Source organism: Gymnodraco acuticeps, unplaced genomic scaffold (assembly GCF_902827175.1).
Source record: "Gymnodraco acuticeps unplaced genomic scaffold, fGymAcu1.1, whole genome shotgun sequence".
NCBI classification, from domain to species: domain Eukaryota; kingdom Metazoa; phylum Chordata; class Actinopteri; order Perciformes; family Bathydraconidae; genus Gymnodraco; species Gymnodraco acuticeps.
Genome location: NW_022989865.1, coordinates 300313 through 324488, shown reverse-complemented (window position 1 = coordinate 324488; position 24176 = coordinate 300313). Strand labels below are relative to the sequence as shown.

At 43.8% G+C, this 24176-nt stretch overlaps 1 protein-coding gene across 3 annotated transcripts in view; it reads left to right on the top strand.

Annotated features, from left to right (window-relative positions):
• Positions 1 to 24176, top strand: part of fbxw4 (F-box and WD repeat domain containing 4) — a 116623-nt gene that overhangs the window by 57770 nt on the left and 34677 nt on the right. For 2 of the 3 annotated variants that reach the window (XM_034195889.1, XM_034195877.1), the window contains exon 6: positions 12899 to 12964. The exons of the other annotated variant lie outside the window; for it this stretch is intronic. In XM_034195889.1, coding sequence (XP_034051780.1) covers positions 12899 to 12964 — 66 coding nt within the window. The remainder of the gene's footprint in view (positions 1 to 12898; positions 12965 to 24176) is intronic. 3 annotated transcript variants of the gene reach the window in all.

Below are 24176 nucleotides of genomic sequence, written 5' to 3'. Positions count from 1 at the left end.
GTCAATATTGGAGATGTTCTAGCTGTTCATGTGTATTGCAAATACTGCGGAAATTTAAATGTCCACTGAATAGTCCCTTCGGCTTGCACCGAAGATCCCACACTATTTTTGCTTGATTCACTGTTGGAAATTTTGAAACGGTGTTTTTTTAAATACCGGATTTCTAGGCTTTACCTCGGTGCAGTTGTTGACAGTGGAGCAGACAGAGCTAGCTGTTGGTTTGTGGCATGCCCGGCGCCGTGGGAGGGCCAGGAAGGGCCAGGCCCTCCCATTTGACATTCCTGCCCTCCCCCAATAAACACGTTTTTTATTATTTATAAAAAATATATATATATATTTTATTTTTTTAATTATAAATAAACTGTGAACTTTTATGCTACGATGTATGTGATGTCAGAACAAAACAAAAAAAATCGCAGGCTACGTCAAATAAATGCTTGTGTCTGTTGTGATTTGTGATTCGTCCCCATTTAGACCAATCACAGCGTCACACTCTGCCGCCTATTCTGGATTTGTTTATTGTTTATTGTGCATTCTGTAGACTCCCATTTCTGTTTGAATTACAAAATGGACATCAGAAATCGGCTCAAAAGGTCTAAGGATTTATTCAAACGAAATAGCGATGAAAGAACTGCAGCCGATGCAGCTGCTGGCGACCCTGCACCTGCCGTTGCAGCAGCACGCCTTAATGTCACAAGCTTGACCTCGGCAAACCCCGGGGCTGAGTTAGCGAGCCCAAGCCTTGACTCATCAAGGCGGCCGCCACCAACGCTGTCCTCCGAGGCACAGCTCCTTGTGCCCCTACCGTCACCACCTGCGTTGCCACACCCTGTACCACACCCGCCAGCATCCTCCTCCTCCTGCTCCGTGCCGGTGCCTCCACTACAGACGCTACCTTGCAGCACATCAACAGGTTCTATTGGGCCAGCAACCGCTCAAAGATCAACAGCCCCAGATGATCTTGGGGTTAATAAACCCAAGCAGGTGAAGCTGGATCGTTATCCAGGGAGATTGTTTTCAGGAAAGAAGCGCACTTTTGCCGCTGCATGGTACACAACAGACCATGGCTTGAAGATTCGTTAAAAGCAGACGCAGCCTTTTGTTTCCCCTGTAGACAGTTTAAAGTAAATACGTCTTCATCTGATGCGGCTTTTACTGTCAAAGGTTTTTGCGACTGGAAACACGCATTACAGACTGATAAAGGACTGCTAAGGTATGCCGCATCAAAAGAACACATTTCATGTGAGAGTGTGTGGAAAGAGAGAGAGATACGCGAGGAAACAAATAAGGAAATGAGTACTTTGGTGCAGATCAGCTGGCACGGAACCGTTATTACGTGTCAGCTGTCGTTGATATTATAGCTTTTTTAGCTGTCAACCAACTCCCTCTCAGAGGTGACTCGATTCACTCCACAGCATGTCCGAGTGCAGTGCATCGGAGAATAAACCATGCCCAAAGCGGGCTAAACAGCTCATCGTCTCCGTCTCTACTATTTCTCTCCGAGTGCAGCGATGAGGAAGCTGCCATCCTTAACCAGTGTGCCTTGCTCGTGATTTACCAGTGTCTGTGCTGCCACGCACACAATGTTTCAAAGTGGTTGCTATGTTGCCCTTTATTTGTGTATGTTTGCGATAAGTGTGCGTCTTTACGCAATGCCGTTGGCCTTGCTGTTTGATATTGTGCCGCAGGCCCGCAGCACGTGGCGGTTTTGTGTGCCCTCCCATGAAAATCATATGCCCTCCCTTTAGATTTGTTCTGGCGCCGGGTCTGGTTTGTGGTTCTCTGTTGCTAGGCTGCTAGCCATCGGCGTGGACCCACAGTCCTCTGGCAGAGCTAGCTGTTCAGCTAGCTCGCCTCGTCTGAAGCCAGCCGGCGATGCGTGGATCTCCGCTGCTAGCCCCCGGCACGGACCCACAGTTCTCCGATGGTGTGGGAGCTATCTGGCCTCTTCTGAAGTTAGATGGTTGTGTGTGGGTCTCTGCTACTCGGCTACCAGCCCGCGGCATGGACCCGCAGTCCTCCAACGGTGTGGGTAGAGGTCCTGCTGCTAGGTCGGCAGCCGTCAGCGCGAGACCGCAGAGACCCGCTGGTGGTGCTAGCTGTTCAGCTAGCCAGTCTCTTCGGAAACCGGCCGGCAGCGTGTGGAGCTCAGCGGCCGGGCCGCCAGCTGTCATGTCGATGGAAACGACACCGGGACCCGGACACGGGTGGATATCTCCCCAGAGCAAGAGACACAGCAGAGCCAATAGCCCAATATTCTCCTTTTTTTGTTTGTGTCCCTTTTTTGTGTTGGAGAGTCTGCCAGGAGTGCCAGATGAATGTACTGTAGATTACATGCCGACCATGGCCGAAGTGCTTGATATTCAGCCATGTTGCTGGTGCAAATAATGATGTACCCCCCGTGTGTTGTTTTACCAAGGGGGCAAGATCAAGCAGAACAACCACGCACAGATAGACCGCTGCCACTGCGCCCGAACTGCCCGCCGCCATCTTGATTCTACACATGAAGGGCATCCATGACCATGTCTGTTGTCAAACAAGACTCAACAGGTGTGTGCTGGGCGGTTGCAGATGTGTAGCACTGAGTCACGGCTGATAGAGACTTGGCTTTGAAGTGAGAGCTCTCATTAGCTTGTATGTTTACATAATTAATATTGCAGTTCTGGTACTGACCCTAGATTTCCAGTAGCTTGTATGATTACTTGAACATTATTGCAGTTGTTTTAAGTTAGGTTGCTTTTTAAATCATTTGAAACAACACTTGGACAGGTCTGGATGATATTCACTATCGCAAAGTACTGAGAGAGGAGTAACATTTTACATTAGTTACCTGCCCCACTGAGGTACACTTTCAAATTTAACAGATCATTTACAAGGGTTGTCATGATTTTGGACTTACTGTTCTACATTCCAAAATCATATGGTTCTTTACCGTGAACGTTTTTAAAAGAAGAATTGATGTCTTATGAATTATGACTTTCACTTTCTCTTTTTAACTCCAGGATTGACATTCATAGCAGAATAAGTGTTCTCAATACAACATTTAAATCAAATAGTTTCCTTAAAATCAAACATAAAAGTGGATTTGGTTCTATATTTGTTTTACGATGACTGTCCTGTGAAACAAGAACACACTGAAACGCTTCTCACGATAAGAGAAGGCGTGGCAGGCTGCTGGTCACTCAGGAGCAGAGCCAGTAATGTCTAACACTGCGCGCTGCCAATTTCCTCCCAGACTAGGCGGGTATCCTCACTTGGAGAGGGGGTGGGGTTTTGCGTGGGGGGTACGCTACACTGACCACTAGAGTAGAGAAGGGGGGTGGGCAGAAGCCAGTGAAGGGAGAAGCTACCCTGAAGAGAGGTGAGAACAGGGAGGGGGTTCCAATTGTTTTGTCTAGAATTCCTCAAGCACAACTACAAAGATGTTGTAGGGGCCAAAAGCGCTTTGGAAAGATTCCAAAAGAAGAAAATGATTGTTGGATAAACCGTCCCCAATTCGCCACTTTCTCACCACCACCGGGGGAGGACGACCTCTGACCTCCGATATCAAAGTACATGGTGACGCCACAGCAGCCACCCAGCCAGCCAGAGCCCGCCCTCTCCGACAATACCCCCCCACCACTGCCACCAGCAACCAACCTCACACACTCCAATTTCACCCCCACTGCTCTGCCCCACTCAACCGCAAGAAAAAGCCAGAAATTCATGTCTCTCCCTTTGGTCTCTCTCGAGCCGTCCCTGTGGCTCAGGAGTCAAGAATTCAATTAGTTAAAAAAAGAGAAGAAAAGAGCGAGGCTGCAACAATGCAGCGATAAGGGGCAGAATGTGCGTTCCCACACGCTAAATACAGGCCGCTCTCCCTGGGGCCCACAGAGCTAGAAGACCCGCACCACAGGAGACGAGAATAATCACAGCTCCCTCCGAACCCCCTCATTACACACACACACACACACACACACACACACACACACACACACACACACACACACACACACACACACACACACACACACACACCTGCTTCATGCAGACACGTATTACAGGCAGAATGTCCCTTGAAACGAGACACACCTTGCAGACGCCCCACACTTAGTACACAAATAAAGACCCACACACTCACGCGCACACACACCTCTGCACATACAGACCTCTCATTACATGCTGGCCTCATACAGGTGTTCTCCGGTGTCAGGTTTACTCGGCCTGATGTAAGACATGATAAAAACACACAAGCAGCTGTCTGTTTCAATATGTCCTAAACATCTCATGCGTTAAAGATAATGAATGATATGTATTCTTGTATTTTCTGAACACATGCAGCATATCCTTCAAAGATCAACAGAACATGTCTGTTTTTTGTACCTGTATAATGACTAAGTAAAGCCTACTGTTTCAGCTCATGAAAGTTATATTAGCTACACCTGCATTATGATATTCCCAGGGAGTGCTTTTTATTAAAGTGAATACATCGTTAGTATCATCAGTATCAGTTCATCTCTCTGAACTGAATGCAAACAACTGTTCCATGTTTTTATGCATTATAGGAGACATCATATTATTACAACTTAACACAGAAGTAATATAGGTTAGAGTCATTCAAAAAGTCTTCTCGGGAGAAGTTGTAATTGGAAGTATGTGTTTAATTATTACTAACCGATAACTATATTTGTAAATGTATATATATATTGTGGCATCTTTGGAGCAGTGTCTTTAAACCTACAGTGTTCTCTTCACAGTGGAGCATGTTTTTTATCTTAAATGATCACATTGTTAAAGATTACATTTCTGATGGATAGTGTAATAAATTAATGTTTCTGTTCTTTAGTGAATTTTGGTTACCAGATTGAAATACAAGGTTGAGGATGATGAGTTAAAGCAGCCAGTCAGATGAGTTTTTCTATGGAATTATGTATAGTTATTTTTATTTGTAGACCTTGTTTAACATTAAGAAATGTGTATAAAAGTCCTAGTAGCAAGTGTTAAAGTATAGGTGTGTGTATTGAAGCATGCAGCGTGAAGCCCTGACAGCATGGGAGTGTGTGATGTGTGTCATCCATACAGCACATTATCCTAATGAGCATCACTCCCACCACGTTTGGAGCCAGAGAAAGCTCTGTGATCACTGGACCTCTGCGTTTACTGGATCCTCATATAAAAGTAGTCAGTCGCGCTCCCTGCTGACCTTCCACAGAGACCTGCTGTCACTGACTCACACTGACCTGTCCCCAAATCATTGTGACGGCTTCTCGCTTGTACGAATGCTGAACACATCCATTCATCGAGACAGTTGTGTTGGGAGTCATAGGGACAGAGCTCAGTGTTTCCTCTCCATATATACATATATATATATATATGTTTATGTTGGGAAAATACTGAATGTGCTCTTCCAATATCAGAGTAGCGCATGTATGATGACCTAGAAGAGCGTCAGGACACACTGTTTTAGGCATATGACAGCTGTGACAATGATTAACATGATTCAATCTCTATGGAGATAGACATATGACTGTCATGTTTATTGCTTACGCAGGCCTTAGCTAATCTGAACTAAACATTGAATACTGCTTGGAACCGGTATTCTCCATCTTGTGACTATAACAATCTCTTGTATATAAGCATGTCAAGGACTCTGTTCAGGGAACTATTTGTCCCACGCAGCTCTGTGTGTGATGACTACTTCCATTCCATGTATTGTCATGTATTTAGTTATCATTTAAAAACCAAACAAAAGAATCCTTGGTGTGTCTATATCTATCTATCTATCTATCTATTTATATATATAGGAGTTGGGGTTTAGGGTGATGACCAGTCCGAAATATAATATAATATTGTTAGGTCAAAACAAATAAAAGAACAACTCACATTATGGATGATCTTGTCCTTCAAAATACCTGATCATCTAAATATCCCAAAGTAACATGTTTTCTTTTATATAAATCCCCATAATTTGTATGTTGTCATTTATATAGTCCATGTTAGGATTTTATTGTGCTGCTTCTGTACATCCATTATCTATTGAACGTGTACTGGGGGAGGGATCCTCCTCTGTCTCTCGGGGGTTGCTCCCCGTTAACTGAGGGGTTTCATGGGAGTTTTCCCTGTGCGCTGCAGGGTGTAAGGACAGAGGGTGGGGTGTGCTGCACTAAAGCATTGTAAAGCATTGTGTGATGTTTAAGGTGTGTGGCGCAGTGGACTAGTACGTTGGTGTTGGGATCAGGGGGTCACAGGTTCAAACCCCACTGCAGTCAGCATGTCGTTGTGTCCCTGAGACACCCCAAAGTGCTCCTGTGGGGATTGCCCACAGTATTGAATGTATGCAAGTCGCTTTGGATAAAAGCGTCTAACAAGTGACGTGTAATGTAATGTTTGATAACTGAAATCCATTGATTCATTGATTATATTTCACAGCACTAAGAGGGGTAGCTAGCCAGCATTAGCATGTTGTTGTGTCTGGTGGGCCCGGTGCTAGGTTTCAGCCGGTTCCAGCCGGGTGCACAGAGCTGAGGGGCCGCTGAGGAATGTCCTGGTGACCCTACACACGGGAGACACAAACAGAAGCCAAAAGGGCCACAGGGGGGTGGGGATGGGACAACAGGTTGCTGTGTGAGTGTGTGTGTGCCCATGCATAACACTGTGAATTTTTGAGAGAAAGTGCATGTTTATATGTGCATGCATACGTTTGCCCATGCATTTTGGTGTGTGTGTGTGTGTGTGTGTGTGTGTGTGTGTGTGTGTGTGTGTGTGTGTGTGTGTGTGTGTGTGTGTGTGTGTGTGTGGTGTGTGTGTGTGTGTGTGTGTGTGTGTGTGTGTGTGTGTGTGTGTGTGTGTGTGTGTGTGTGTGTGTGTGTGTGTGTGTGTGTGTGTGTGTGTGTGTGTGTGTGTGTGTGTGTGTGTGTGTGTGTGTGTGTGTGTGTGTGTGTGTGTCTCAGTGGGGGTCAACACTTGTACCCTTTGCCATTGTCTCCCTCCCTGACCGATATAAAAGCATCATAACCCTTTGAGCTCGGACATATTTAGAAAGCAGATAAAAGCACTTTTTACAAACTAGATACACGTCAGGCACAAAGCCCGGGGTCAAGCGCAACGAATTAACAACCCTCTTTCTGACGGGGGTGGGGGTGGGGGGTGACAGGGCAAAGCTAAAGCGCCTGCTGAGTCCATAGCCAAATGCCTTCACATTCCCAGAGCGGGATGTGGGCTGTCCTCCTGCATTCATGTGTAATTGCTCCTCAGGCCAGAGGCTGAGATAAATACTGACTTACTTTTTGTGTTTGTATTATGTCCCCTAATAGAGGACTTGTTTGGAATTCCCTAATTCCAATTAAAGTCAAGACGGACATTCTGGAAGTATTTAAATCATTTGTCACTCAGGGTCACGAGCGCACATCAGCCGGGTTAACATTCAAACCCAAACCTTTCAAAGGTCATCTCTTTTTGGAAGCTTTTAAATACTGCAAATATAAGACATACTTACACTAAACATTTTTTTTTTAAATCTGCTTCTTAGGCTCAAAGTTTATTTTATCATTTAAGCTAGGTCCCAGTCCACACCATAAATAAAATAAACCTTTAATATTCTCTGTAGGGAATGCTAGGGGTCAGCGGGTAAACAGGAGAGACAGGTAAGAGAACACTCAGGTATAATAAGAATAAAACATGTCAGTAACAGAATGAATTAAAATAGGTAACACTGTTTACATATATGAATAATTCTGAATACTATATATATATTTATAAACGTGTGCGAGTCCCGAGTAGGAACATACAGTCCAAGTCGTGTGTCCCACAGGCTGTGAAGAATAGCTGGTGTTCAGGCTCTGAGTCAGCTCAAACTCGCCTTTTTGCAGTTGTTTCTCTTCAACAGGGTTCCACTTCATGCTGACACCAATAGTTTAATAGTTAAATGATGGAAGACATCAATGGATACTACTTTGATGAATCGTCGTAGTATCAAGTATCAGGCAAATAAAACATTTGCTGTCAAGCTTGTTACATCATTGTAAATCCAATGGGGCTGGTAGGTTCACTCCAATGTGTGTGTGTGTGTGTGTGTGTGTGTGTGTGTGTGTGTGTGTGTGTGTGTGTGTGTGTGTGTGTGTGTGTGTGTGTGTGTGTGTGTGTGTGTGTGTGTGTGTGTGTGTGTGTGTGTGTGTGTGTGTGTGTGTGTGTGTGTGTGTGTGTGGTGTGTGTGTGTGTGTGTGTGTGTGTGTGTGTGTGTGTGTGTGTGTGTGTTAAATGCTTGTATTTGTGTCTCTTCATATCTTTAATTGTGTGTGCGGCTAGCTGATGAGGTTACCCAAACGGCCCAGCATGCTGCTAATGATGAGAGGAGGAGTGGGGGGGCACAGATCAGGACTCTGTTTGCTCAGAGATGTGACTGTGTGTGTGCATTTGTGTGTGTTTAGGGGGGACACCTGCCCCACATGAGGCGAGAGAGTCTGTGACCCTAGCAGCTATAATATCAGTGCAAGCTCTGACCCCAGGTTGGGCCCGTTTGGCCCTTCAGCAGGGGGACAGAGCTGGGGGGCGCAGAGGGGGAGTCCTGCCCTCATTATACGGCTGCTGTCCTCTGCCGGGGCCGTAGCCCACTGAGGGGGAAGTAATGTGAGTAATGGAGAGTAATAGGGTCCAGATAGTGAGTTTGGCTGTAACCCTATTGTATCCTGTGTTAGCAGGGTCAAAGGTCACCCACCAGCACAGTGGACCCAGCCCCACCCGACCCATTTGGGCCATAAATGAGTTTACCCAACACTAATTACTGAGGGCCCGCCAATTGGCAGCACTGCTTAACGGATCTGACAGCTGCCCCCTTCACCCCCCCAACACATCCCAACCCTCACTAGTACATGTGAGCTCTGCTCCTCGTGGACTGTGGCTGTTCTCCAGAAGGTTCTGAGTGAACCACAGTCTGCATCTGCTCAGCAGCGTGGTTCTTCATGGTGGCTCTTCTGGAAAATAACACACTATAATGACAACTGTTGAGGAGCGCCCGGTGGCATGGGGGCTTAAGGGGGCTTAACCTGCAAACCAGGTCATGTCAGAAGTGCAGCCTCCCTGTTACTGCGCTCTGCTCTTGTTTCCTGTTAGCTCTTGACTTTCCACTGGTCGGCACATCTTCTGTGTTGTCGATAGCTGGAATCCTCACAAGGTCTCCAATCGGCAACAGATTGTCTCTGTGTAGTGTTTTCAGCTTCCCTTTCCCACTCTGAGGTTTCAGCTTATAGACAGGCAGGTTTGGCATCTTCTCTGCTACAACATAGAGAACCTCACACCAACGGTTTCCACGGTTTGTCTAAGAAACAATTAAAATCCCATTTATTTCGACTTGGGAGGGATTTACGTGAGCAACATCAGTTCCTGGCGAGAGTAGAAGGTTGTTGCAGAAGCAGTGACGCTGGGATTGCACAGTAGCTGGAACACGACCGCACAAAACACATTTATTACCTCAAGTAATAGGAGAGAAACTTCAGATCATACAACCCTCTATTTACAGCGCCATGCGGCCAAACATTGTCAGGTAAAACTAAAATAAATGTATAAAAGGAATATGCATCAAGGGTGGAAAAGCAAACTGGTTCTTAAGTTGTTTGCAGGTTGAACCAACATAGCCCCAGCCTGAAAGCAGAACAGACGTCATTTCAGTGGAAGAGGGGGAATAGCTAATACAAGCCCTCCAGACTGTTCTGTTCTGATGTTCTCCTCCCTGATGAGGGCCGCCAGTCTAAGATGACCACAGAAACATTTCAGACATTACAGGAACAAAGCCTGAGCAATTGTGAACCTAGCTTTTGAGTTTTCCAATCGACCTCTCGTCACTTCTCAGTTTCTCTTTACTTGCAGATTAAATATCCCTCTTACTGATATCTTTGGCACAGTCCACAAAAAGAGGACAAAGACACTGTGGAAGGCCGCACTGGTTGTCTTGTTTAAATGAAGGCAGGCTTGCTGCCAGTGTTTCTGACCTGTGCTCCAACACAGCTGGAGCTAATAGCTTCCTTCCTTTCTCTGTGGTTTACTGGCTGGGAGTTAACCTTGGGGTCAACATAAATGAAAATGCACTTAGAATATAGCCTACTTACAGTGCCTGAAACAATCTCTGGGACTTTCTCATTCCCGTACATATCTACATCTTTATCTGCAGGCTGCAAATGATTAGTTGGCAGTGTTCTATCCTCAAGCATAACAAAGGGGTTCATGCGTCACAGTTTAAGATCTACAGATACATATTTCAGTGTAGTCATTGTGGAAGGCCAATTAATCATTCAATCAATCACTTGGATCCCCAGTATTTAAAAATAGTTTTGAACTGAAATGTTTGATAGTGAGGGAGGTCTTTATGATCTCATGCAACCTTAGGTGTATTACCGCTGACTAGATGTGTTTAGTTGGATGACAACAATGATACTGTATTTCAGATTTTGGGATTATAATGAAAGTTATGTATTCTGAGGTGTGATCGTCTGTAGCTGCAGTCACCACAACCTTCCCCCCCACCCTCACCGCAACTTCATCCCCCACCCCAACAGGAATTCAACAGAAATCCTTTCACGTAGTGATTTCTCTTCACGAGGCTACAGAAATGTGTTATAGATAGATAGATACTTTATTTATCGCATACTGGTAAATCATTTTGTCACAGTAGCAGTGTTGACAAGCATTAGACGAATTAAACATGTTTTATAGATACAATAAGATACAAATATAATACAATTAAAATTAACAAATATTTATAATAAAAATTAACATTAGCATCAAGAAATTCACAATAGAAAGGACATATTGTGCTTAAATAATACAAAATATAACGAAAGTATTGAATAAATTGAATGATCTACAATATACAATCTCACTGAGCTGAAGAAATATATAGAAATACATACAGACACATATCTCTATCTGCGTCTGTCTCCTCCATCTACAGTATTGTCATCTAACCAACAGCACTTCAGTAACTATCTGTGTGAGTAAAAGGTGGGCCTCCCCCCTGTCCGTCAACCCTGTAGGAGGGCCCTAAGCCATGAGACTGGCCCGGCCCAACAGAAGCCCCCCCACCACCAGCACCCCTGGTCACCACCCGCCCTCTACATAGCTTCTAACAGCCAGACACACCCTGTCAGCCCGCTCCCACAGCGCTCCTCCCTCTCCTTTCTCTGCCCCCCCCCCCCTCTCCACAGGCCTGGTATTCACTGTGCATACCTAGCTGCTAATTCCAACCTGCCACTCCAATCAAAGGATCACCACTGTGTTCTTCTGCTGGGAAAGTGTGTGTGTGTGTGTGTGTGTGTGTGTGTGTGTGTGTGTGTGTGTGTGTGTGTGTGTGTGTGTGTGTGTGTGTGTGTGTGTGTGTGTGTGTGTGTGTGTGTGTGTGTGTGTGTGTGTGTGTGTGTGTGTGTGTGTGTGTGTGTGTGTGTGTGTGTGTGTGTGTGTGTGTGTGTGTGTGTGTGTGTGTGTGTGTGTGTGTGTGTGTGTGTGTGTGTGTGTGTGTGTGTGTGTGTGTGTGTGTGACTTTGTGTGTGTGTGTGTGTGTGTGTTGTGTGTGTGTGACTAGGGCCCACTCCTTAAGTCAAGTGGGTAATGAGTAATAAATAAATAATACATCCCCAAAACTAAAGGGGAAAATGTAAGGTCCCTCTGACTAAATTACCAGCAACGTGGACGTAGACATTTTATAACAACAAAAGAAAGGAAACCATTGAGGTAGTAATGTCAGCCACCGGTGTACTTTAATTATCTTCTGAAGTCGCTCAGTATATCTATACAAATGAATAACTTTACCATGAGAAGAAAGATTATTGAAATAGATCAAATAGGGGAACACATGCCATGTTATTAACAAGAGTTGACATGCTACGTCCCGTAGCCAATCTACTAATAGAAATATATCTACAAATATGGAGAATGTCCCTTGTTTTAATGGTTTTCTCTGCCAAAATAAATGTTTGTATTTCTCATGTCACTCTTTATTTAAACACTGAAAGGTTTCCAGTGTAAACCTTTCAGTGTTCACATGGAATGCAATTAAAACGAAAGTGTAGCATAACACTAAAGCCTGTTTTAACTGAGAAATGAATAGAAGCTAGCATAAAAGAGGAGAAAGGATTGTCCTCTTCTGATACCAGAAAAAGAGAGACATTAAAGGAACTTAGGGGAACAAAGGAGCAGGCGTAGCCATGTCTTGAGCTCATGTTCATAGAGCAGATGGACAAACAAAGATCCACCATGGACTCACAATGACGACCTGGAAAATAAAAAATGTTTCTCTGTTTGCTGGGCCATCAGACTTATTGCTGTTGCAGTGGTCTCTTTAGTTGTCCTTTTTTTCAATATAGCAGAGGAAATCTGCACGATTTTTTAGGATCATTAAATGATATCAAATGTTTCGAGTTTTGCCATGTGTGACGACTTTGGTGGTGTTGGGGAAATATTTTCCTGGGCCCATAACTTTGACCCAGTTCATCAGTTTGTACAATGAGCACCTGCAACCTTGGGCTGTTGTGCTCTCAGTGTTTTGTCTCCCTGTCCCTGCCTGTTGGCTACAGCAGATAGAGGTTATAGTGCTTTGCCTGTTTTATCTTGGTATGCAGCATGTTGATTATTCTCTCAGAACCAGCTAAATACATGGGACTGGGTCAGATATCTTCAGAATAGTTTGGCAGCAGCTGTGTCACCTCATGGCACACGACATGTCTTGTGAATTCTCCGGCTGAAGCTCCAAATAAACCATCAATGTTTGCCATCAAAATTCCAGCTCTCTCTTGTCTCTCTGAGTCCTGTCTGCATTGCTTCAGAAGTTTCCATCACAGGTGGCATCAACACTTTTTCCTGAGTTGAGTTGATCTGTTGAAGTGGTTTTGATGACACTAATCATGGTCTGTGTGTGTCGCTCGTCTGTGTGCAGATCCTTTGTAACAGGCACCGCATGCTGTGAGAACACGTCGCCTCTTCGCGTCTGGGATGTTGAACGGTAAGTCCTGTGCACTGCTAAAATAACTAGAGAATGCAATTCCTTGCTTTATGCTGAAAAGCTGACGCTGAACTGCTATGCTGGCTTTAATGTGTAAGAAGAAAGTGTAGAAGCAGAAATATTTGGATAACAGGGAATGGGTTTCATACAAATGAGCGTCATAGAAAAAGTAAAATAATACACACTATATTAAAAAGTTTCACGAAACTCCCAATGTACGAAAAATGTATAAGATTTAAGGTGTCAGTGAGCTACACTGAACAAAAATATAAACGCAACACTTTTGTTTTTGCTCCCATTTTTCATGAGATGAACTCAAAGATCTAAAACATTTTCTATATACACAAAATAACCATTTCTCTCAAATATTGTTCACAAATCTGAAAAAATCTGTGATAGTGAGCACTTCTCCTTTGCCGAGATAATCCATCCCACCTCACAGGTGTGGCATATCAAGATGCTGATTAGACAGCATGATTATTGCACAGGTGTGCCTTAGGCTGGCCACAATAAAAGGCCACTGTGAAACGTGCAGTTTTGCTTTATTGGGGGGGTCTGGGGGGGTCCGAAAACCAGTCAGTATCTGGTGTGACCACCATTTGCCTCACGCAGTGCAACACATCTCCTTGGCATAGAGTTGATCAGGTTGTTGATTGTGGCCTGTGGAATGTTGGTCCACTCCTCTTCAATGGCTGTGCCAAGTTGCTGGATATTGGCAGGAACTGGAACACGCTGTCGTATACGCCGATCCAGAGCATCCCAAACATGCTCAATGGGTGACATGTCCGGTGAGTATGCTGGCCATGCAAGAACTGGGATGTTTTCAGCCTCCAGGAATTGTGTACAGATCCTTGCAACATGGGGCCGTGCATTATCATGCTGCAACATGAGGTGATGGTCGTGGATGAATGGCACAACAATGGGCCTCAGGATCTCGTCACGGTATCTCTGGGCATTCACAATGCCATCAATAAAATGCACCTGTGTTCGTCGTCCATAACATACACCTGCCCATACCATAACCCCACCACCACCATGGGCCACTCGATTCACAACATTGACATCAGAAAACCGCTCACCCACACAACGCCACACACGCTGTCTGCCATCTGCCCTGAACAGTGAAAACCGGGATTCATCCGTGAAGAGAACACCTCTCCAACGTACCAGACGCCATCGAATGTGAGCATTTGCCCACTCAAGTCGGTTACGACGACGAACCGGAGTCAGGTCGAGACCCCGATGAGGACGACGAGCATGCAGATGAGCTTCCCTGAGACGGTTTCTGACAGTTTGTGCAGAAATTCTTTGGTTATGCAAACCGATTGTTGCAGCAGCTGTCCGAGTGGCTGGTCTCAGACGATCTTGGAGGTGAACATGCTGGATGTGGAGGTCCTGGGCTGGTGTGGTTACATGTGGTCTGCGGTTGTGAGGCCGGTTGGATGTACTGCCAAATTCTCTGAAATGCCTTTGGAGACGGCTTATGGTAGAGAAATGAACATTCAATTCACGGGCAACAGCTCTGGTGGATATTCCTGCTGTCAGCATGCCAATTGCACGCTCCCTCAAAACTTGCGACATCTGTGGCATTGTGCTGTGTGATAAAACTGAACATTTTAGAGTGGCCTTTTATTGTGGCCAGCCTAAGGCACACCTGTGCAATAATCATGCTGTCTAATCAGCATCTTGATATGCCACACCTGTGAGGTGGGATGGATTATCTCGGCAAAGGAGAAGTGCTCACTATCACAGATTTTTTCAGATTTGTGAACAATATTTGAGATAAATGGTTATTTTGTGTATATAGAAAATGTTTTAGATCTTTGAGTTCATCTCATGAAAAATGGCAGCAAAAACAAAAGTGTTGCGTTTATATTTTTGTTCAGTGTATAATCAAACCAGCAACCGGCAGTGGCTCAGTGTTCATTTTGGCAGCTGTTTTTGATTTATCTAAGACGAAAATGCTTATTAGTTTTAGTCACATTTGAGTCCTTTTTATCCTTCATAGTTTTAGTCTAGTTTTAGTCGACGACAACTCAAAACGTTTTAGTCCAGTTTTAGTCGATGAAAAATCATTACATTTTAGTCACCTTTTAGTCAAAGTGTTTTCTCTCTTTAAACTAATTCAGTTAGGCAAATACAGGTATCTGACATTGGCTTTTGTGTTATCGGCTGAATCTTTATTTATTGATTAGATCACGTTACTCTGATGATAGTGTTCAAGACAACTGTCAAAATGTCTGAACTCGATCCTTAGAGTAATGTGTTACGGAGCCTTCTCTTCAATATTGTTTCCACATAACGAGCATTTTGCGCTGCTCTTTTCCAATGTGGAAGCAGAATGTGTGAAAGCATACAGCACGATGCAGGGTGTGTCTCTGGACATCTCTAGACTGGAATAGCCGGGCCCAGTACGTGAACTCGCCTCGCAGGTCGCAATTTCTACAGGCTCGCACTACCTGTTAGCATCTGGCATCTGTTAGCATCTAGCTCTCCTGCTTACAAACATTTAGCCATCCCTGCTTATACAAGTAGTAGTTTTAGTTGTCTGCGATCTGCGGAGGCCTACTCCCACCTGTCGAGTACGGCTGTACTGAGGTGTTTTTTCCCCGGAGACGTTGCGAAGAGACGGAGCGGCTCCACCTGTTGCTGCCTGCGATCTGCGATCTACAGAGGCCTGCTCATCGCAAATAGACGGAGCGGCTCCACCTGTTGCTACTTGCGTTCTAGGATCTACGGAGGCCTGCTCGTCGCGAAGAGACGGTGCGGCTCCACCTGTTGCTACTTGCGATCTGCGATCTACGGAGGCCTGCTCATCGCGAAGAGACGGAGCGGCTCCACCTGTTGCTGCCTGCGATCTGCGATCTACGAAGGCCTGCTCGTCGCGAAGAGACGGAGCGGCTCCACCTGTTGCTGCCTGCGAACTACGGAGGCCTGTTCCCACCTGTAGAGTACGGCTGTACTGGAGAGGTTTTTACCCCGGAGTCGTCGCGGAGAGACGGAGTGGATCCACGCTTCGGGCTTGGCCTGCTTCCACCGGGCGTGTGCTGCTGTGCGGAGGAGGATTTTACCACGGCTGGGGCCTGCTTTCCACCTGTCCTGGTTCTGCTGTTGCAGAGGCCTGCTTTCACCCCGGGGATACCACGGAGGGACCGGAGCGCTTCCACACTGCTGCTTTCGCCTGTCCTTTGCTGCTGTGCTGATTTTGCTCCAGGAACATCGCGGATACTGTGTGCTGGTCTGGGAAAATTGCCCATATCGGGATTCTGCTGTGCCTGTTAACTGTTTTGGACTATGAGAAGATCTCTAGTCTTTCTGAGAAATCTACTGGATTCAGGTCTGTTCTGCCACCCACAGTGGGCATCCCCTGCAAAGGTTCGGATGTGTTACACAAACAATTACCGGTTGTCTTGTCACAGACAATCTGCTCGACAAAATATGTTAGTCTTTTTTGTTTTCCTGCGATGATGGTTCTTCAGGACTGCTTCTTAAGCTCAATCACACTCTCGCAGACTTTTTCGGTGTTTCTAAAGTAGATGACAATATATGTGTGTCGTTTAAGAGGAAAAGATGCCTGTTTGTGTTGTTGTTATTACTGTCAGGAAATGTAAAACCTAACCCTGGTCCGCCCAGTAGTAGTAGTCAGATCGCTACTCCTGCTGATTTTAAAGCTAGGTCTGGGTTGGGTTTCATCTACTTGAATGTGCGCAGTCTGTTAGGTAAACTAGATTTTGTCCGCATTTGGGTGAGCTTGACTGACGCTGACGTCATTGTTTTATCAGAAACATGGCTAAACAAATCTATTTTGGCCTCTGACATTGCCTTAAATGGTTATAATGTGTATCGTTCCGACCGGCCTAATAAAGGTGGTGGCGTTGCCATTTATGTTAACAATAAGTTCAGTGTAACCACATTAGTTTCCAAATCTATCAGTAAGCAATTCCAATTTTTAGCCTTAAATATAGAAGTGGCAAAGGGTCAACAGGTCATGGTGGTGGGCTGTTACAGACCCCCCTCAGCTGGCAAGGACTCCTTGTCTTCACTAGCAAATCTTTTATCACAACTAGACTACAAGGAAATAGTGCTACTTGGAGATTTTAACTGGGACTGGTTAACTGCAGTGTCAGAGGATTTTAAAAACCTTTGTATCTCTTTGAATGTTACTCAGATTGTTGACAGTCCTACTCGCCCTAACATTAAGTCCCCAAATAAATCCTCCCTAATTGATCTCATTTTAACTAATGCTCCCTATAAATACTTATCTGTGGGAGTATTTGCGAATGATCTGAGTGATCACTGTGTTGTAGCCACAATTAGGGACACTAAGGTTCAAAAGGTTAAACCTTGTATTATTATTAAGAGAGACATACAACATTTTGTGAAGCAGGGTTTTGTTCATGATCTGTTTGGGTTTGATTGGGGAAAATCGATCTGTGTGCTGATGTAGAAACCGCATGGTCTTATTTTTGTCTTGGTTTTATGGAGATCATTGATAGACATGCACCCCTGCGTAAATTTAGAGTAAAGGGACGAGACAATCCTTGGTTTTCTGCTGAACTGTCTAGTCTCCTGCATGAGAGAAACAAGGCCTGGGCAAAGGCTAGGCAATCAGGCTCAGAGGTAGAGTGGCTGCGTTTTAGGCATCTAAGGAATAGCTTCACTTCACATGTCAAAAGTGCTAAGTCGAAGTACTATTTGTCAGTTACCACAGAAAACCTAAATAATCCTAGGAAATGTTGGAAAGCCATAAAATCAATATCCACCGGTGAGATTCGTAATGAGCTACCTCCGTGCCTTACCACAGCATCTGGCACTATATTGGACAGGGCTACTATGCTAAATTGCTTTAATAAGCATTTTGTGTCCTGTGGCTCTCTGTTTGATTCTGTTTCTAACTCTGCTTCTGTGAACACCCCAATCCGTGACTCTGAACAATGTGGTCTGGAAAACCCTTTCAGTTTGACTCCTTTTACTGTTAATGTTGTTCATGAAGCCTTATCTAAGCTAGATCCTAAGAAACCGGCTGGCCCGGACAACGTAGAACCTTTCTTTTGAAAGATAGCTGCAGATTTTATTGCTCTTCCTCTTACTACTCTTTTTAACCTCTCCCTCAGCACAAATGCAATTCCAAAAGTATGGAAGTCAGCTTATGTCTTGCCTTTGCTAAAAGGAGGGGAGGCAACTATTTTAAATAACTATAGGCCAATCTCTAAATTGTCAGTTCTGGCGAAGGTGCTCGAACGCCTAGTGAGTGAACAGGTAAAGGAGTTTTTATGTAAAAATGATATTCTGTCTAAACATCAGTCAGGCTTCAGAAAGCAACATAGCACCATCACTGCCACAATGAAAGTGGTGAATGACATTACGAGTATTTTAGATAATAAGCAGAGTTGTGCAGCTCTATTTATTGACCTTTCCAAAGCGTTTGACACCGTTGATTAGGGATGTAACGATACCAAAAACTCACGGTACGATAATATCGCGATAACAAGTCCACGGTACGGTATTTATCGCGATATTGAATAATAAAGAAAACAAAAATTCCATTTTTTTTTTCAATAAAACATTTTTTTACTTGGAAAATGTTTATTTATTAAATAATAAATCTGATTTGTACAGCATTTTAGTAGGATAGCAGTATTTTAAAGTGTAAACAAAGTGACAGTAACAGACTGGAACAAGAAAACCAGTGTTTTTGTACCTATAGTACTACCAAACAAAGTAGGCATTTTCTTTGTGCCACTGCATCTCACAAATAAACAAGGACATTTAATAATCAGACCCTGCAATAAAATAAATCAAGTTTCACTTTAGTTTTTCAAGTAACTCAACTCAAACTCACTAGTCACTCACTCAGCATCATCAGACAGGTTTTTAGGAATATGAGAATGTCCACATTTCCAGGTATTTATAAGCTGGGATGTTTGGGCATTTACAATATCCGCTGCTCTGGAAAGAACTCTCTCGCTTGGTACTGATGTTGCTGGGACAGCAGTGGTCGCGTTAACCGAATATTTTATTTATCAATGACGGAAAAATCTGAAAGCAGTCTGTCATTTTGACAGATTAGAACAAACTCGGAACAGCACCAACGTTTCCCCGCAGCGAGGCTCTGGTGTTATGCCGTGTTATGCCCTCCAAAAGGAAATGATATAGTTTCCAAACCGTACTTTGCCTACAGATCAACACATGTCTGGGAGGTTTTGCTTTACGCTGTGTGCGCTCCCGCGAGGTGCATGCACACACGGCATAACACCGCCCCCCCCCCCCCCCCCGTTGACAGTTCACGAGCGTGCTCTCTTGTGAACTGTTCAGACCCGACGGGTAATAAGGGATTATGACGGACATTTTACGATCCTGTCTGTCAAAATGACGGACAGCGAAAAAGTCTAACGCCACCTCAGTGGGACGGAGAGATATGCTTTGGCCATGGGTGACAGCAGTGGGTCAAACTGTGCATTGTCTCTCCATCACTTCAAAAACAATACAGTTTTTGCCAAGAAGGCGAGGCTTATTGACAGGGCGAGATATAAATATACTGTTGGTACTTGTCAATGTCTCTAGGTGTGTAAATGTAGCCCTGTAAATACGATGTCCTTTTGTGTTCTGTTGTTTTATGTTCATGTTGTAACCTACTTGCTGCCATGTTGGACAGGTCTCTCTTGAAAAAGAGATCGATGGTCTCAATGGGACCAGCTGGTTAAATAAAGGTTTAAAACAAAAAAAAAGTGTTTTTTAAAAAAAAAATTCTTTAAAAAAAAATCGCGGTACATTTTGTCAGTCTCACGACGGTATTGGCACGTTTATTTACCACGATACCGCGATATTCGGTATATCGTTACATCCCTACCGTTGATCATCGCATCTTAAAGCAGAGGCTACTCAGTATAGGCATATGTGGGTTGGTTTGTGAACTACCTCTCTGAAAGGTCCCAATGTGTTCACTTTGATTGGCTGTCTTCTGAGTGGTTAAACATTGCTAATAGTGTTCCTCAAGGTTCTGTTTTAGGTCCACTTTTATTCTCCATATATATCAACAGTTTAGGTCAAAATGTGGATGAAGCTACTTTACATTTCTATGCGGATGATACCGTGATGTACTGTGCAGGTCCCTCCATTAAGGAGGCTGGTGTTAAATTACAGGCTGTTTTTAACATTATTCAGACTCAGCTCTCTGAGCTTAAGCTTCTTTTAAATGTTGATAAAACCAAGGTAATGCTCTTTTCTAAAGCTAAAAAGACTACAGACACTGCTTTGGATATTGTTACTATGTAAGGACAAGTACTTGAAGTGGTTACCTGTTATAAATACCTAGGTATCTGGCTTGATGATTGTCTTACTTTTAAACTTCAGGTCATTAATCTGCTTAAAAAGCTGAGGGTTAGACTAGGTTTCTTTTTCAGAAACAAGTCCTGTTTCTCTTTTGAAGCCAGGAAAAGGCTCTGTGACCTTTTGACCTGTGCTGGACTATGGTGATTTGATCTATATGAATGCACCTGCCCATTGCCTGGAAAAGTTAGATGCCGCCTATCACAGTGCCCTGAGATTTGTTACTAACTGTAAAGCACTTACTCATCACTGTACCCTGTATGCCAAGGCAGGTCTGCCTTCACTAACTGTACGGAGGCTCAGTCATTGGTACATGTTCATTTACAAAGCCATGTTGGGTAAACTACCTTTTTATATCTGCTCTCTGATCTCTCGACGAATTGAAAGTACTTATTGCCTGAGATCTCATGATGTTGTTTTATTAAATGTGCCAAGTGCTAGGACTGTCTTAGGGAAGAAAGCTTTGAGTTGTGCAGCTCCACTAAATTGGAACAGTCTGCAAACATGTTTCAAACTGAGCACTTTGGTTCCCCTGCATCATTTTAAAACTCAGCTGGGTGACATGCTGTTTGATACTCATGGTACCTGTCTCTGTAAATAGAGTTTGTAAACTGTACCCTGTACATTATGTTGTATGTCATCCTTATTGTTGTTCTGTTGTTTTTATGTTACATGTGTAACTAATGTCCTGCAGGTCACCCTTGAAAAAGAGATCTTTTGATCTCAAGGGGCTTTCACCTGGTTAAATAAAGGCTACAAACAAACAAAGCAGGTGCACACGCCAGGACAGAGTACATCTGACTCGAGACAAAACTTGCTCGAGTCCAAGTCGGAGCGTCAATTTACAAGTCAAGTCTGAGTCATCGTGGGTGAAAAATGTACCAGTCAGTCATCGTGGGCTAAAAGTTCACGAGTCAGTGTCATTGTGCGCGAGAATTCACGAGTCCGAGTCGAGTCTGCGTCAATCAGTGTGCGAGTCAGAGTCGAGTCCCATGTCCCGAAAAAAGTACAAGGTTGGAGAAGTCGTTCTTTAATTTAATCTGGCTTTGTATGATTAAAAGCAACACGATCATCAACTTGTTTTTGTTTTTAGTTTTTTTGTTGTGTCTTACGTAAACTTTATGTAAAAAAACACGAGTTTGTATTCTGAGCAAAGTACATCTGTTAATGAACTATGTCAACGAATAAAAAGTATTAAAGCAATTCAAATGGGGGTGAGTGCTCATAATACTTAATCAAATACCTGGCACTAATTCATTTGTCTTCAGTAAAGTGAGATTGAGTGCCCCAGTTCTGCTTAGCCCAGTGCGTTATGGGTAAACGCACTGTAATGTCTATAATTTACCAGGTTAATAGTCCCACATGGCTTCTGTTGCCATGTACAGTGTTACTGCATCAGTGCATGGAGGCAGCAACAGTGTGTCCCCAGGTCTCTATAGGACTATTATGAGCAAGGAGCAGTTCAAAATGAGGGGCCTCTGAAAATTCCTGCGTCTGAAAAGCAAGGCTTAAACCTGATACATCCCCTCCAAGGCTGCTGTAATACCCAGCTTTACCTGGGCCAATTACAACAGAGAAACACGACACAAAAAGCTGCTTCCTCCCGAATGGTGTGGAAATGTGAGGGGGGGGGGCAGGGTGTGCTGTCCTGGGATACAGGTGCTCAGGTATACGGACTAATTAAAAGTTGAAGCGGACCCAGAAAAGTCACAGAGATTTATTTCGATCACGAAAAGCTACAAACAAATACGATGGCTAATATTTGAAATGAAGCTTGAGGGCATTTGAATATTTGACTGATTTGGGGTCAAAATGTTAGAATGACTCGTGTCATTATACAATTATTATTAAAACATTATCCAGGAGGCATTGCACTTCTTAATTAATTCCTGCTGCAAACTGGAAGTGTTTAATCACATTTTAGGAGCAATGATTGACATCCAACAAGTGTCCGACTGATATAGAGACAATGGTGCAAGTAAATGCAGAAATAAGTAAGTTTAACTACATGTAAAATAAAATACGTTAAAACTGAATATTAGAATAAATACTGTACTGGTATGGGGGTATATATTGCTAGCACATCTTGAGTTATAGTGTTCATGTATTATACAGAGACATTAACAAGCTAAAAATAAGATTTTCAAAATAAAGACCAATTAGAGTACATGTTTTAACGACAACTGCTGCCTTAGCTCCTTTTAAACATTCACAGATAAATGCTATTATAGTTTTCACAATCTCCTCAAACCCTACTAAAGCTGATAGAGATAAGTTTGTAAGAGGTTTTTTTTGTAGTCTTGAGAGGGAAAATAAGTCAGGATAAGGTCAAGTCTGTCTTGGAGCATATTTACTACATGATACATTAAGCAGATCCTGTGCAAGATATTGAGCTGTCTGTCTTCTTCTGGTGATTTATCTGACGTCCAGTGCTCTGTCTTGTAACCTCTTTTCCTTTCTCTTTCTTAGCAACGGTCATTATAGTCCTTGACAGTGGTCTGTACAACAACTGTATTAACAACGTGTCACATGTTCTGAATTGACCAATCAGTATTCAACTAAGCCGTGTAATAAACAACAATACATTTTTGTCATTTTTCTTTTGTTGAAATTATTATAATATTAGCTTTCTTATCAAAATGTCTATTATTTTCATAGTATTGTTTCGTCAAATTTCTATTGGAAACGTTTGGACATTGTTCATTAGTATTTACTCTAACCGTCTTTATTCTACACTTGCACCAGCATTTCGTCTCTGGTTGGCACATTTCATTCCAACACTTTCTCTTTGCTTCTGTTGCAATTAATTCTGTATTTTTTCATCTTGGCAGCACAAAGAGGTCCTATGATCAGCCATATAGAGGGGGGTCCCACAGGGCAGCGCCATTGGAGCAGCACCCCAACTTTTCCCAGTGTCTTGGCTCATGGCTAAACACAGAGGGGGAAGCATCAAAGAGACGGACTCGGACCCTCACTCCCCTCTGTTCCTTAAAAAAGGGACAATCAAATAGCCAGGCTAGGATTCCTCACATTCCTCACACTGAAAGAACTGAGTGAAATGTCTGCGCAGGGCTGGACACTCTGTTATACAAATTGCAGCAGTATTGTCTTTCCAGTGCACGTATGTATGTGACATTTGAAGGTGGTCCTTGTTGATCAGCCCACTCTGCACTCACACTCCCGCTGCCGGCTGCAGAGGTGTGTGTGTTTGTTTTACCAGTAAAAACCTCAGCAGGGCTTCTTTTCTCTACCTGTCTGAGGCTTTTGACGAGAGGGCCTGTTTCCCAGTCAGAGCTCAGCCTCCAGCCTCTTGTGTCACACAAACACACACACTGCTTTTCTTTGGCTGCCCCCACACTAAAGGTTAATGCCCCTAGCTTCTTCTATTTCTTTTTTTCTACATTGTCAATTCATTAATGAATCCTTTCACAACCTGTGTGTGTGTGGCCCCTAAAGCCAACCTGACTCCTGCAGTGAGAGCAGACAGGCTTAAATCAGGACTTAGACTCTGCATGTCACACAGCCTGCAGCCCCTTCATAACAATCAGTAAGCCCCCCCCCCCCCCGACCTACACAGCTTACACTGCGGTCCAAACTGCAAATGATTCTGTGATTTACATTTTACAATCGTTTTATAGGGTGCTCTCATTAGTCACGAGTAGTCTCTCTGTAGGGTGTTTCTCTTCTGGTTACTGTGTGATTACATCCAACATGAACAAGTGCAACTTCTCAGTATAAACTGCTTCATGATGTGTCTATTAAGGTGGTATCTGACTTCTGCGTCTTGTTCCATTTAGTAGGCATGGGAGTATTAGTAATGTTTAGTGTGCCTATGGTTATTAAGGTCCTATAACTAGGGGTGCACATAACTTGTATGCCCTGG